At 51.3% G+C, this 14,112-nt stretch overlaps 2 protein-coding genes across 9 annotated transcripts in view; one reads left to right on the top strand and one right to left on the bottom strand.

The window, feature by feature from the left end:
• The window catches only part of NCOA3 (nuclear receptor coactivator 3), a 141,469-nt gene extending 135,533 nt beyond the window's left edge, over positions 1–5,936 (top strand). For 4 of the 5 annotated variants that reach the window (XM_055303369.1, XM_055303361.1, XM_055303385.1 and 1 more), the window contains 4 exons: positions 187–439; positions 1,531–1,705; positions 2,042–2,183; positions 2,493–5,936. In XM_055303369.1, the coding sequence (XP_055159344.1) occupies positions 187–439; positions 1,531–1,705; positions 2,042–2,183; positions 2,493–2,504 (582 nt within the window). In that variant the 3' untranslated portion in view covers positions 2,505–5,936. The remainder of the gene's footprint in view (positions 1–186; positions 440–1,530; positions 1,706–2,041; positions 2,184–2,492) is intronic. The other variant, XM_055303394.1, reaches the window with a different exon arrangement.
• Positions 5,937–6,617: 681 nt separating this feature from the next.
• SULF2 (sulfatase 2) overlaps positions 6,618–14,112 on the bottom strand; it is a 117,674-nt gene continuing 110,179 nt past the window's right edge. For all 4 annotated transcript variants that reach the window (XM_055303349.1, XM_055303323.1, XM_055303333.1 and 1 more), the window contains exons 12-21: positions 12,797–13,025; positions 12,569–12,665; positions 12,084–12,178; positions 11,183–11,242; positions 10,820–10,989; positions 10,585–10,727; positions 9,288–9,411; positions 8,554–8,587; positions 8,327–8,380; positions 6,618–7,573 (exon numbers count right to left, since the gene is read on the bottom strand). In XM_055303349.1, the coding sequence (XP_055159324.1) occupies positions 7,543–7,573; positions 8,327–8,380; positions 8,554–8,587; positions 9,288–9,411; positions 10,585–10,727; positions 10,820–10,989; positions 11,183–11,242; positions 12,084–12,178; positions 12,569–12,665; positions 12,797–13,025 (1,037 nt within the window). In that variant the 3' untranslated portion in view covers positions 6,618–7,542. The remainder of the gene's footprint in view (positions 7,574–8,326; positions 8,381–8,553; positions 8,588–9,287; positions 9,412–10,584; positions 10,728–10,819; positions 10,990–11,182; positions 11,243–12,083; positions 12,179–12,568; positions 12,666–12,796; positions 13,026–14,112) is intronic.

Below are 14,112 nucleotides of genomic sequence, written 5' to 3'. Positions count from 1 at the left end.
GCACCCTGTCCCTGCCAACTAGCCAGGATGCCTTTACCATGATGAGAATTGTACATTCTTCCTTTTGTAGGAAGAAAGGCATTGGGTGTTTTTCTCTCCTACCTGATGTATTGGAATGGTCCTATGTGTATGGAATTGGCTGGTTCCTGCTCTGTGTATGTAACTTCATTCTTTCTTGGGTATTAGCAGGGTTTTCTGAATGCCCAGATGGTGGCCCAGCGCAGCAGGGAGCTGCTGAGTCATCACTTCCGACAGCAGCGGGTGGCCGTGATGATGCAGCAGCAGCAGCAGCAGCAGCAGCAGCAACAGCAACAGCAACAGCCCCAGGCCTTCAGCCCGCCCCCCAATGTGACTGCCTCTCCCAGCATGGATGGCGTTTTGGCAGGGCCTGTGATGCCACAGGTTCCTCCCCAGCAGTTTCCGTATCCACCAAATTATGGTAAATTAGATGGTGAAAATGGCTTCCCCAGAGTAACATTACTAAGGATCTAAGATTCATAGATCTATTCATGTTAAACACAAAATAGTATTTATTCCCTTTTGTTATTCACAAGAAAGATGGAATTAATTAAAAATAACAGAACAAGGAACAGTGACCAATGAGGCTGACAAGGCTCAAGCAGAGGCCAGATCAGATGAACCTGAGAGGTCCTGAAGTGTTTTGGTGGTGTTTTGAAGTCGGTGGCAAGTCACTTAATGTTAATAGACATGTTTAGATTTGCACTGGGTTAAATCTGAGGCCTTTGAGGTAGGTGCCTGCATTAGAAGGTGTGCAGGGAGAATGGAAGAAGGGAAGGTAGTTAGGGCACCCTAAAGAAGAGATGATGCTCTTATAGTCAGAATGGAGAAAAACTGGTCTTAAAAAAGAAAAGAAAAAAAACCCAAATTTGTTTATTGTAGTACGCACAGGTAATTGTAATTGTGGTAGATAGTTGATCAGAGTTGAGCATTTTTTAATTTAGGTCTTGTTTTTTTCAGTTCCCCACATCTTAATTTGGAAGAGAGATTATCAGGTTCCCCACACCTCCCCGATATGTGCCAGTATAGTTGAACTCTACAGTCTCTGAATGCTTGGTCATTTCAGTGAGAGGATGCCGTGTTGGGTTGTGGGTTCCTTTCCTTGGTAACCTGGGTATATTAGTTATAGTAATGCATATTACCTCTTCAGGTAGATCTTTGAGATATTCTAGGAACATGGTGGGAGTAGGGATAGAGATATCTTTTGGGGAGATTACATTTTAGGTACGTTCCTGTCAGCTGGGGACAGAGGGACAGTGATGGTGAGTAACATGAGGTGGAATCCCTTTTATATAGAAAATTCTGTGAAGTAACAGTTCTTCAGATGGTTTAGGTGGTTTGCTCTCTATACTAAGCCTAAGCCTGTTCCTCCAGTTGTCTTCTCAGTAGAGAAGCAACTGGCAGGCAGCGTCTTGTGGCATTTGGTGTCTTCTCTTGCCTTTAGAAGAGAACATGATGTTTCTACTCTAAGGACGGTCCCACTTGAGCATTGTAATTTTTCTTTTTTTAAAGGAATGGGACAGCAACCAGATCCAGCTTTTGGTCGAGTGTCCAGTCCTCCCAATGCAATGATGCCCTCAAGAATGGGTCCCTCCCAGAACCCCATGATGCAGCATCCTCAGACGGCACCCATGTATCAGTCCTCAGAGATAAAGGGCTGGCCGTCAGGAAACCTGGCCAGGAGCAGGTGAGGAACAAGAATTTGAAAAGCCACTCAGGTTCTATTGCCCAAAAGTACAGGAAAATAACTTCTGCATTTTAGTGAAGCCTGGGTGGATGGAGAACTCAGAAGGCCTTGGTTCATGTTAGAAGTGTGTTATTTGGCTCATCCATTTTGAAGTTCCTTCCTGCCCTACACTTGTCCACAGGCAGCTGTGGAACACTGAAGGCAGGTGAGGGGGCGTCTTCTCCCTCATGTTCTTTGTGTAAGTACAGTGACATTTGACAGAATCGTGATGGTCTCTGTGTGCATGTGTGGTGTTACCAGAATGACCTGGGAGGTAATTTCACACTTTCTCTACAGCTCCTTTCCCCAGCAGCAATTCGCCCACCAGGGGAACCCTGCAGCATACAGTATGGTGCACATGAATGGCAGCAGTGGTCCCATGGGACAGATGAACATGAGCTCCATGCCCATGGCTGGCATGCCCATGGGTCCTGATCAGGTATGGGGGGGCGGTCTACCCCTTACTTTTCTCAGAGTTTCTCCTGTTCTCTTGAGAGAGCTGAAACTTCAACTGTAATCTGAAGGTCCTCAGTAGGTTTTTAACTTTGGGTGTGTAACTCAAAACTAGAGCTTTTGAAAAAAATTGTGATTTGAAGGCATTGGGCTGTTATTAAATACTTTTGGTAATGTGGGATCTAAAGGACCCGAATCAGCCAGAGTCCTGTTGCAATCCCACATTTAGACCTTTGGATTCTTCTGTGTTGTGCAGAGCATGTGTTTTATTCACGTTTCTTCTGGTTGCTTACAGAAATACTGCTGACACTTCAACACCAAGATCTCCAAGGAAATCACTGTACAAATGACACGGCACTAGGATTATTTGGGAGTAAAGAATCATTGTCCTGCACACCTAGTTCTGAAGAAGGAACCAGCTCTGATCCCTGGGAAAGGTGTTCCAAGTGATGTCATTTGAGCAGGACTGTGTTTTAAACTGATGTGCGCTGTCTACCTGTATTTTTCCTCCTTCTGTGTATCATGGAGTTCAAATACTTCTGGCATATTGCCTTTTAGGGATGGGATTCTGGAGGTACGGAGTGTTACTGGTCACAAAACTCTCCTGTGTCCCTTCTTTCTGCGCGGCTCTCAGAGTGTTTGAGATAAATGTGGGTGGGCTGGGAACATCCCTGAAATTCAGAGGGATGAGGAAGTCTGGTTTCTCTAGTGGCAGTGCTGGATGGAGAGCACAGTTGCAGCCTTCATGTGTTCTTGTCACAACCAGATAGTTCTGTGTTCTCACCCGATTCTGTCTCCAGAAGTTGGCCTTTCTGAATTCTTGTCTTTTAATGATTATGTTGAGTTGCTCCAGCCCTATTCTTGTTTGTCCTGTACTTCTTCCTGAGTAGGAACTTCCTCTGTCCCTAATGTCCTGTAATATATCACCTCCAGGAGCTGTCACATGGCTTTGCAGAAAGAACAGTGAGACGACAGTATTTAGTTGCAGCAGTAGCAATTTTTCACATGCTAACGTGCAGCCGAATGCACTTTATTTAAAAAGTAATGGATAAATGCAATATTCTTGAGGTCTTGAGGAATGGTGAACCACATTCCCAGTTTTTGTCTGAACTAATCTGTTGGACGAGAACTATGGTTTTTGTCGTTGAAAGTACTGGTGTCACCCTTTGCCTATATGGTAGAGCAATAATGCTTTTTGAAAATAAACTGCAGAAAACCCAAGGCCAGGTACTGCATTCTGAATCAGAATTTCGCAGTGTTTCTGTGAATAGATTTTCTTTTGTAAATATGACCTTTAAGATATTGTATTATGTAAAATATGTATATACCTTTTTTGCAGGTCACAACAACTCATTTTTACAGAGTTTGTGAAGCTAAATATTTAACATTGTTGACTTCAGTAAGCTCAGTGTGGTGAGGCTAGCTACAAACAGAAGAGACTGCTCCTGAATTTTGTGGCCTGGGGGAGGGGATGGTGGGCTGCAGAGCCGCGCCGCCCCCCCTCCAGTGTTAGAGCCTCCCTCTTTTCAATCTCTTAATCTAAATGCTTTTTTAAAAGATCATTTGTTTAGATGTAGGTATTTTAATTTGTCTTTTAAATTCCTCTACCAGAACTAAGCACTTTGTTAATTTTAGGGGAAAGAATAGAGATGGGGAAATAAACTTTTAAAAAAAGATATCAAGAATTTTAAAAGATCAAGCAATTTGATTTAAGAAAGAACCTTGGATTTTAAGCGGTCCATGAATTAAACAGTAGCAGTTCACGGTATTTTGTTTTTTAATCGAATATGTTGCCCGTTCATCCGTTGTAGGAGTGCTCTAAGGTTTTGGTTACTAGGACCCAAATCCCACATTGAGATCTCAGGAGTAGAGCCCTTGATGTGTGGCTTCTAGTGTCTGCTCAGCTGTATGGTCGCTCTGATGCAGCGTGCTCCTCGATCCTGAGAACTAGAATAGCGTCAGGGTGGTTTCTTAGGGAGCTCAGTGGCCAGGTTTGCATGCTTCTGAGATGCAGTCTGGCTGAAAGAGCACCTTTGCACTCCCTGCCCCTACCCCTTTCTGCTGTTGCTAGGCTTTGGACATTTGTTCTAGTCCATTGGAAGCAGAGAAAGTCAATTTAATTCCTTTTATCTGGTTTACTTTATTAGCTTCAAAGAAATAGTTGAATGAAATTGGTTTTTAAAATGTCTGTGAATTTCAGAGGTCTCTGGCTAACTTTGGTGTCAATTTCCTAGCAATAACCGAGAGCCAGGTAATTTTTCTTTTGTTTCTTACATGTTTAGCCAGTTTTTCTCCCTGGAAAAATGATCTCTGAAGGTAAGATCATTTAATTTCGTTGACTTATACATAAGTGAAACCTGTATTTCCAGAACCAGCACTGGAATAGATTTGGGTTTGACACCTTCTCCCCCCACAGCCCAGTTAAAAATAAATCTAAGATTATAAATCCATCAACTTCCATCATAGTGGCCTGTACTTTTCAGATAACATATCCTCCTGTCTGGAGACAGAGACATAGTTGAGTAAGTCTCCATCTTTTTAGATCAAATTATGTCATGTATATCTGAACCTTTCTTGTTTAAGTCATGTGTACATGGGGAGAAATAGAATGGTGCTCTTACCTTTCTTGACTTTTAAAAATTACAAACAACAAAAAAAGTTTTGTGATTCTTTTCCTCAGTCCCAACTCCAGGCTAACTGGAAGGCAGCACCCCCTTTTTATATGGAAAAAAAAGAGAAAGTTTATTATAAGTTTTTATATTTTCTACTTGTTCATTTTATTGGTGCAAACTTAAAGAATTTAATTTTCTTTTAATAGATGCCGTCTTTTGAGAGAATTTGTTTTTACCTTTATTGCCCTTTTATCTTTTTTGGATAATTGTCTTTGTACTCCTGCTGCCTACCTCTCCTTACACCCCGCCCCCTACTTTTTAAAACCTTGGTGTCTGTTTCATCTGCTTTTAGATTGTGCGATATTTCCAGTACCTACTTTTTTGCTGAATCCAAAGATATATAAATATAAATATATATATTTTATAAAGATCAAAATGATATAAAGGAGATACGTTTCTTCCTTTAAAAAAAACAAATAGAAATTCATTGTTAATGTTCGTATTATGATGCCGCCACTTTTCTAAAATTGTGCATCTTGTATATGTGCTGCCGAAGTGAGCGCTAAATCGTGCATCTTGATGGAAAGGTGTAAATATCAATCACCAGGACTGCTTAGTTAATTGGTATTTAATATCTAGGTGAGTTGGGGGTATGGGGTGGGGGTATGACAGGACATACTTGGCTTGCCCTCCTCGAAATGACTGCCAGTTTTCCATATGCCTGTCCAGTTCCAGGAATTTTGTTCACAAGTGTGGGGGCGTCATAGGAGTAAAGCCTGTAGGACAGATGAAACCCCCTGCTTCAGAGGAGCAAGAGCTCCAAGGCCAACTGTTTAACAAGCAAGGTGTTTTTTCTTTCTTTCTCTCTCTTTCCAATGTGTGGAATTTTGATGATGGAAATGTCATTCTGAGAGCAATATTTAAAATTCTCAGGAATTGACTTATAGTATTGAGAATGAATTCAGTTGCAATCAAGTTTACATTAAATGTTGCTTTTAAAAATCTAAGTCATACTTCACACTGCAAAGAATCCAGATCACATGGGATAACTTATGAGATGGTTGAGTGGTAAGCTCTGACTGCTTTGCTGATCATTTTGTAAATAAAGGTTTCTATTTAAAATTGAAGCCTAAGAGCTTGTTTCTTCTTCTTATTCTTCTTCTTCTTCTTCTTCTTCTTCTTCTTCTTCTTCTTCTTCTTTCTTCTTCTTTCTTCTTCTTTCTTCTTCTTTCTTCTTCTTCTTCTTCTTCTTCTTCTTCTTCTTCTTCTTCTTCTTCTTCTTCTTCTTCTTCTTCTTTCTTCTTCTTCTTCTTTCTTCTTCTTCTTTTTTTTTTAAAATCCGATCGGATTAAGGGTAAAAGCAAAGGTTAAGGAATCCTGTTTCAAATAATCCTAGCAGTTTCTCTAAGGTTAACAGAACTCCTGAAAAGCATAGAGCTGTTCTTCCCGAGGGTGAGCACTTCTCATGTTTGGTGAGAAGTGTGTCAGATTGGGTGATGGAGGTCCTCCTGTTTTTCCCTCCTGACCTCCGACCGCTACCTTTGCCAGACTAGACTAGCTGATGCAGAGGCAGAGGGGGGGGGGGTGTGTCTGATACGGTGACTCGCTTTGAGGTCCTGAAGCTGGTGAAATGTGAGGCTTACCTACCTGTGAGGTCCTTGAAGTATGGTAAATTTTCGTCATTAATTTATTCCCATCTAGTTCCCTTTGGAAAAACCTGAGTATCTCCTTCCCAAAAGGTGTTGACTGCTTTAAAAAAAACAAAAACAAAACAAAAAAAACCACAAAAAACAAGCACACCAAAAAACTCCCAAGAACGGCCTTTTACAAAATGTTAAAGGTTACCTCATACCAACTGCCGGTCGTCGGCCGGGACTTTGAACATCGTCTGACAAGACTTAGACTACAAAATGTCTTTACAAATACAGTTTTGTTAAAACCTGGGACAGACAGACATCAACTTCATTTCTCTTCAGTACTTTAAAAAACATCAGTTCTGGGGCAGATAACAGAGGAATACTGGCAGAAATGGTATCTGGTCAGGGACAAGTGTCCACAACTGCAAGGGTTTTTCTTTACACTAGCCACAGAGCGTTCACTGACACCACCACCCTTGAGAACTGGGTTTTCTCATTAGATTCCCCTACGCATTCCCACGCTGGTTACACGTAAATAGTCTCATATGTACAGTGAAGTCCGTTTCTTCAGAGACAGCCTGCACTATGGTGCGAGACAAAAGTCCCCTCCTCTCTGCTGCGGACTCATTGTCCGGCTCTGCACCACTTTCAAACACCTGCAGGTTGCTTCTGTCCTGCTGCTTCCTTAGTTCCTTCTCTGTGACGAGCCAAAAGAACAAGAGGATTTAAAACAGGGTTGTTCTTCCCTTAGGATTTTAGAAAAAAGTTCCAGTGACTTACACTGTTGGGGGAAATTGCCAAGAAAATCCTTTTCCCTTACGGTAAGCCTCTCAGAGAGGGTTAGTGGTGACCGTTTGATAGGGAAACGCGTTTTGTGCAGCTGGTGAGGTATAATCCAAAGCAAAAGCAAGGGCAACAATGGACTTCCTGAAGTGTCCCCGCTCCCGAGGGTTCTCTGCCAGCGTGCCGTGGTGACGGAAAGCAGGTCGCGGGGACTCGGGCCCCCGGCTGAGCACAGGCCCGCCCGGACTCGTCCGCGGTGCTCCTGCTCGGTCCGCTCAGGTGGCCTCTGGGCTGGAGGCCCGCCGCGCGCCTCCTAGCCTTCCCAGCCTTCCCACAGCTGCCCCCTGCGGAACAGAGCAGACTCCGGTGAGCGTCTGAGGACGAAGGAAGCCCGGCCGGCGCCTGTGGCTGAGCGCGCTTTACCACGTGGCAGTGGCTGCCGGCGGGGCGCGGGGGGGGGGGTCCCCGAGGTGCTCCCACCCGGTCACCCGGACGTCAGCTGCCGGCTCGCATGCTCCGTGGCCAGCAGAGGCGGCACTGAGGACGGGATCCAGCAAGGTCACCTGCTTAAATTCTAGGAGCGCCAAAGAACTGCCTGGCCGGCCCACTTAGCGTCCCCCCGGTAACGCTGCAGGCGGTCGACAGGCGTATGAAGAAGGAAACGCACAGCCCGGAGGGTGCACATGGCAACGCACCAAGCGTGCCCTGTAGGCCAGAGGGGACCCTTCCGGGTTGCCCCAGGCCCAGTCCTCCGCCAGCCTCTGGCGCTGGAGGGAGACGTCGGGGTGCGGGTGTGTTTCGGGAGCTGTTTGGTGAGGCTGCCCTGCTGCCCCAAGGCGTCGGGCGTCGGGCAAGCGGAGCGGCTACACGCCTCAGGACCCCGGGCTACCCTGGGCTCACCAAGCGCTGTTCTCTGGAGAACAACAGCCTATCAGACAGGACATTAACCCCAAACACGGAAAGGGCCTCCTGCTCCCTTCTTGTGGCGGGAGGCAGAGGACAGGATTACGGAAAGAAACGGCATGCACGCGGAACGGCCTCGGCGGAGTGACGCCAGGCAGGCGCAGCGCTATTTGTAAATTGGTTCCTCAACTCACAGCGATTTGGAAGAAGGTCTCTTCATGTCTGGCCATTTTCGACGCTGAAACTGCCTAGGTTTTCGGGGGTCAAAAAGAGGAGTGTGAGCCTCCCCCAGAAGGACAGAGCCTCCCCCCGCCCTGCTGCGTGGGCCAGGCCCCTGGCCGACCAACCACCTCAGAGGTTAGCCCAAAGGATGGGCCGCGACAGGGGAGCGGCCTCGGGCCTTAACAGCAAAACCAGATACCTGTATTGCTCGTAGCTTCCTCCATCTTTAAGTCCTAAATGAGACAGAAAACAAGAGAGAAACACACTTTAGGGCAAAAATGGCACAAGCAATAATAACTGCCTTTTTCTCTTCTTTGGTCACTCCTGATGTTGATGGGGTGTCCCAGGGCAGATGGGGTGGCCAAGTCCTGATGGGAGTGTCCCCTGAGACTCCCAGGGGGGCTGTAGATTGCCTGCACTCCAGTGTCACCAGCTGTAGGACCCTGATGTGTCCATGCATCACCGACCCGGGTCATGGTGGGGGAGGCAGATACGGGCAGGGACACCTAGGCGACAGAGGACCGAAAGCCACCGCGAGAGGGGCAGCAGGGAGACCCTGTGTCTCGGCCCTCGGCAAGCTTCCCGGAGAGTCGGTGGGGTGACCAAGTGTGGGGTCTGGAATCAGCCGGCCCGGCCACTGGGCTCCTCCGTAAAACGAGGACCAGCAGATGGCTGCCAGAGGGTTGTCACCGCGTGACTAGATAAGGACGCTAAGACACGCAGCGCAGTGACTAGCACGTGGTGATTGCTGAGTGACGGGACGCACGGAAACGAAGCGCGCGGTGCATGTTAGGGAGGGGGTACTTCAGCCTGTGGTGGGAAGTCACCAGCTCAGCTCCTGGGGATCCCGGTTCACTCCTGGGACTAGACTGACCCGAATCCTTCCTGGGGTAACCCTGTTGCCTCCAGGCCCACGTCGGGACGCCAACTCACCCAGGTCCATGTTCCGAGTCCGGGGGTTACACTGCTTGTAACCCTTGCAGCTCCTCAGCTCCATGAGCTGCACGTGGAGCTGGTTGAGGACCTCCCTGTCCAGTGTATTCACCGCGTTCATCAACTGGTTGGAACGAAGGTTGGTGCAGGGTGAGTGCAGGGACCCTGTGGGGCGGTGACCCTCATTTGGGGATGCGCTGCCCTGCCTGCGCACCCTGCCAGGCCCTGCACTGGAGCAGGGCCACCACTGCGCCTCTCTCCCGACCAGTGGCCCCTGGGGCTCTGTGTGGCCCCCCTGCCCTGTAGCTCCAAACCTCCACCCACGGCCCCTCAGCGCTTCCTGACTGCAAAGATGCCGCTCCGAGTAAGGGACCTGAGTCCTTGCCTCCTCTGGGAGCCGCTGGTAACAACCCTGCCTGCTCTGACACCCCCTTTTGTAAACTATGGGGATGACTGGCCCAAGGAGGAGACTGGCAGCCCATAGGGTAGAGACCAAGACAGTGGAGTTACTGGCATTTAAAAATCAGTTTCAGGGGCACCCGGCTGGCTCAGTCAGTGAGGTGTCTGCCTCTGGCTCAGGTCACGATCTCAGGGTCCTGGGACCCAGCCGCCCTGGGCATCCTGCTCGGTGGGAGGTCTGCTTTGCCTGCCCCCCGCCCCCCTCCTTGTGATCTCTCTCAAATAATATCTTTGAAACAAAACCCAGGTTTCACGTAAAACGACTACAGGCTCTTCTTGAACCACTGAAATAGGCCAGCACCCAGCCGCACTGCTGGGAAGCTCCGAGTGGGGGAGCCCGGCGGGGGCCGTCTGAAGGGATGGTCGGAGGGACCCACGCAGGCCGCTCGCCAGAGACCTGCGGCTCCCTTGCATCTTACACGCTCGGGGCCACTGGTCACGGGTGTGTTCAGGTGCTTAGTACTCGGACACGCTTAGGCAAGTGCCCGGCGTGTAGGAAGTGCTGCGGGAGTGCTGGCTGGGCCCCGTTACCTGCGCGGTCCCGGGACCCACGAGTGTGCAGGGCTGGTCTGACCCCAGGGACCCCGAAGCCCCCCGCCCCCGGTTCTAGGAGCCTTCGCGCTTGGCCATAAAGCAGGCTTCACCACTGGCAGGCACCTAAGCTGGAGGGCGAAGCTGCGTCGGACCCAGAGCACAGGTGCAGGAGGACGGAGGCCCAGGGGCCGGGAGGGGCGTCAGCGCGGCGGGCCTGGAAGCCTTGCTGTCTCCCGCCCTGCCCAGGGCGTCTAGGCGCAGCACCCGGGAGCCGCCCCGCTTCTCCAGCCTGTGCCGTCTGTACCTGGTAGGGGTCTGTGTTGAGGTCAAAGTACTCCAGGAAGCCGGTGGCGAATTCGCAGAAGAGGAAATTGTGGGTCTCGTTGATGGTCCTCATGCACCAGTAGGTGTTGTTGTTGGCGCTGGTGCAGGCGCAGAAGGGCCCCACTGCCAGGTAAGGGAGAGCGCGGTGAGGGGCCTGCGGAGGCCCCGGGACCCCTGCGGTCCTGACGGCCCCCCGCGCCTGCCCGCTGGCTCACGTGTCCAGAGGGGCGCCGTCTGCCAGTGCTGGTTGTCGTGGGTGAAGCACGTGAGGCCCGGCATGCTGCACGTGTCGTTGTTCTGCAGGCGCTTGAGCAGCTTGCGAAGCTTCTTCTTGCGCTTCTGCTCCCGCAGTAGCCACACCTTGTCCTTCTCCTGCAGGCCCTTCCTGGGGCACAAGAGGGCACACGGGGCCACACCCCTCACACCTCCCTCGGCCCCCACCCGCAGCCTCCCAGGGGCCGGGACCCCAACCTCTGCTCCTCCTGCCCCCGCAGCCACGGAGGGGGTGCGGAGAGCCCTGGGGGCGGCCCGCTGCCACGGGAGGCCCCGGGCCTCTTCCCTTCCCGGGCCGCCCTTACCGGAAAGGATGCAGACTGGAGCCTTTGTGCTTGAGGCGGCCTTTGTGCACGGGGTGGTAACTGCAACAGACCCACCCGCAGCTCAGAGGCGCTGGGCAGCTGGCGGGGAGGGGGCTGGAGACGGCCGGGGTTCCCTGGGACGCGTGTCCCGCTGTCTGGGGCAGTGCTGGGTGGGGGCCGTCCCTGGGGGGGGGTGCAGCTCCTTCCGCCAGAGGCCAGCTGGGGCCCCGGCTGCGGGTCTCAGGCCGGGCTTGGAAGGTCAGGGCGGGTGCAAGGCAGTGGGACGGGAAGCCAGACTGGCTCCCGAGGTGCAGCCTCCTGGGTCGGCACCCCCAGCCTCCCCCGCCCACCGCATGCTGGGGACCCCAGGTCTGACAAGCCCTTTCTCAGAGGGTAGCAGACACCACAGTTGCACAGGCCGGTGCAGGGGCCTCCAGCCACCCGTGGCTTTGCCAGCCGACGTAAACCACACACAGCTACACGGACACATTTCAAGAGCACGAGGGCCCCGTGTGGTCGCTGGCTGCCGTGCTGGGCCGCACAGATGGGGCCCCGTTCCAGCCTGGCAGGAGCTCGGGTGCACAGGGGCCCCGAGCTGGCAACGTGGACCTTGGGCCACACGGGCTCTTCCTGGAAGGGCAGTGGGCAGAGGCGCCCTCCGCTCCTGGGCGGTCAGGTCCCCCTGGCGACCTGAGGGGTGGTGGCCTGGGCCCAGTGGCGGACAAAGGGTGTGGGGATGATTACTGATTGGTTTTTCTTTTTTCCTTACTCTGAGGGAGGAGATAGGGATAAAAGATAATGAAAGGCGTCCTGGAGGGGCTGCTGCGTCCCCAGCAGTGGTCCTGCAGGAGCATGAAGGGCCCTGCGGGGGTCTCCTGGCTACTCCTTGCTGCTGCCTCACCTGATTTTGTGACAGTCACATTCTTCTGGCCTCTTTTTCTTCAGGTGACCTCGGACTTCCCTCAGGTTCTTGATTTTGTTCTGCAGGGTTTCGATCTGAGGCAGAGAGCAGGTGAGGAGCTATGAGACTCTGGGGGGCTGGAGGGATAAGGGGCGGCCTGCTGGGTGCCCACGGCTGCTGCCTGCACTTGTGGCAGCTGAGGGGTCCTTGGCTGCACCTGCTGAAGTGACCAGGCTCCCGTGAACCAGTTGAGCCCACTGAGGACTCGTCTCCCCTTGTTGAAACACTAACCATGGCATCTTATAAAGCAAAGTTCTGGAAGGTGGACCTTGACTACACTGTCCTCTCCCACAGCCTGGAAGTAGCCTGAGGATTCTGGGGAGGCCTCTGGCCCCGGGCCTGGCCTCACCGCCCTCCCGGTGTGGCTGGTGGCCCCGCCGAGCTCACGGTGCGGGGAGAGAGCCCCCTGCCCAGAACCCCCTCACCTCGTGATCTATGTGCAGCTTGTGATCTTTCCAGGCCTGCAGGGACTTGTACAGGTCCAGGTCGCACTGGACCGTGTCGTTCTCGAGGATGTAGCACCTGCTCAAGAGAAGGGGCCACGTGTGCCTCTGAGGGGCTGAGGGGGACCCAGCCAGGGGCCCGAGATGTGGGTGCCCCCACCAAGGCACCACCCGCTCCCCTACACCCCTGCCCTCCGCCTGGACTCTCACCGGTGTGTCACTTTAATGGGGTTGGGGGCCGAGTAGTCTGGAAGGCCTCCGATGCCACTGAAGTCTCCGCCGTCCTTGTCGTCCAGATCCTCAGGGGCCCCGGGCCAGTGGCGCTTGGTAAGGTTGCGGAGCTGGGAGGTGCCGTCCAGGCCTGGGTGGTGCACCCCGCCATCCACCTCGATGGCCACTGAGCGGATGGAGCGGTTCCGGGCGTAGCTGGTCTTGTACTCTATGGGCGTCAGCGGGCGGCTGGGTTAGTGGGGCCGGACAGGCTGGGCTGGCTCTCTGGGCAGCGGACTATTGGCCCGGAGACTCGAAGTCTCATGAGACCTACCTGCCCAGGAACCAGGACCTGGACCCCAGTGGAAAGGACCACATGGCGATTCAGTTGGGAAAACTGAAGGCCCAGAGCTAAGGAGGAAGTTGCTGGAGATCATCCCCAGAAAGTGCTATGTGTGGACACGCGTGGTCCGTCCGTGTGATGGGATGTTCGGCCCCAGGGGAACGAAGCTGTGATGCCCGCTGCTATGTGGGCGAGTGTCCGCCAGACATGAGCGGTCCCGTGTATGGCTCTACTTGTTCAGGTGAAGACAATAAAGACCAAAAGCAAGCTAATGGGTTACCATGGGATGGGGAGCCAGTGACAGGGTTCCCTTTTGGGGTGATTGGAGGTTTTGGAACTAGAATGCGGTGGGTGCACTGCACTGAATGTAGTATGTGCTTCTGGATTATAAACTTTAAAACTGTAAAAACGGTGAATTTTATGGCGTATGAACCTCACCTCAATAAACAAAGAAAAAATGAAAACAACAACAACAACAACAACAACTGGAATGTGGATAGAAAATCATTAAGTAAGGAGATTAAATTGGTAATGAGAAACTTCCCAACAAACAGAAGTCCGGGACCAGATGGCCTCACTGGTGGGTTCTGCGAGACATTTAAAGAATTAATACTCAAATTTGTGCTTCTCAAATTTGTCCAAGTAACAGGGGAGGGAGGAGGGAACACTTCCAAACCTATTTCATAGGCCAGCATGGCTCTGATATCAAAACCAGACAAGGACACTACCAGAAAAGAAAATTATAGGCCAGTTTCCCTCACGAACATGATGCAAAAACCCCTCAGCAAAAATATCAGCCAGCTGAATTCAATGATCCATTAAAAGGTTCAAATACCATGATAAAGTGGGATTTATTCCAGGGATGCAAGGATGCTTCACCATCTGCCAGTCAAGCTACGTGATTCACCACATTTAACAAAATGCAGGACAAAAATCATACGGTCATCTCAATGGATGCAGGAAAAGCATTTGA

This window comes from Nyctereutes procyonoides, unplaced genomic scaffold (assembly GCF_905146905.1).
Source record: "Nyctereutes procyonoides isolate TBG_1078 unplaced genomic scaffold, NYPRO_anot_genome, whole genome shotgun sequence".
Classification (NCBI taxonomy): Eukaryota; Metazoa; Chordata; class Mammalia; order Carnivora; family Canidae; genus Nyctereutes; species Nyctereutes procyonoides.
The sequence above is the reverse complement of the archived record's forward strand: the minus strand, read 5'-3'. Positions and strand labels throughout refer to the sequence as shown.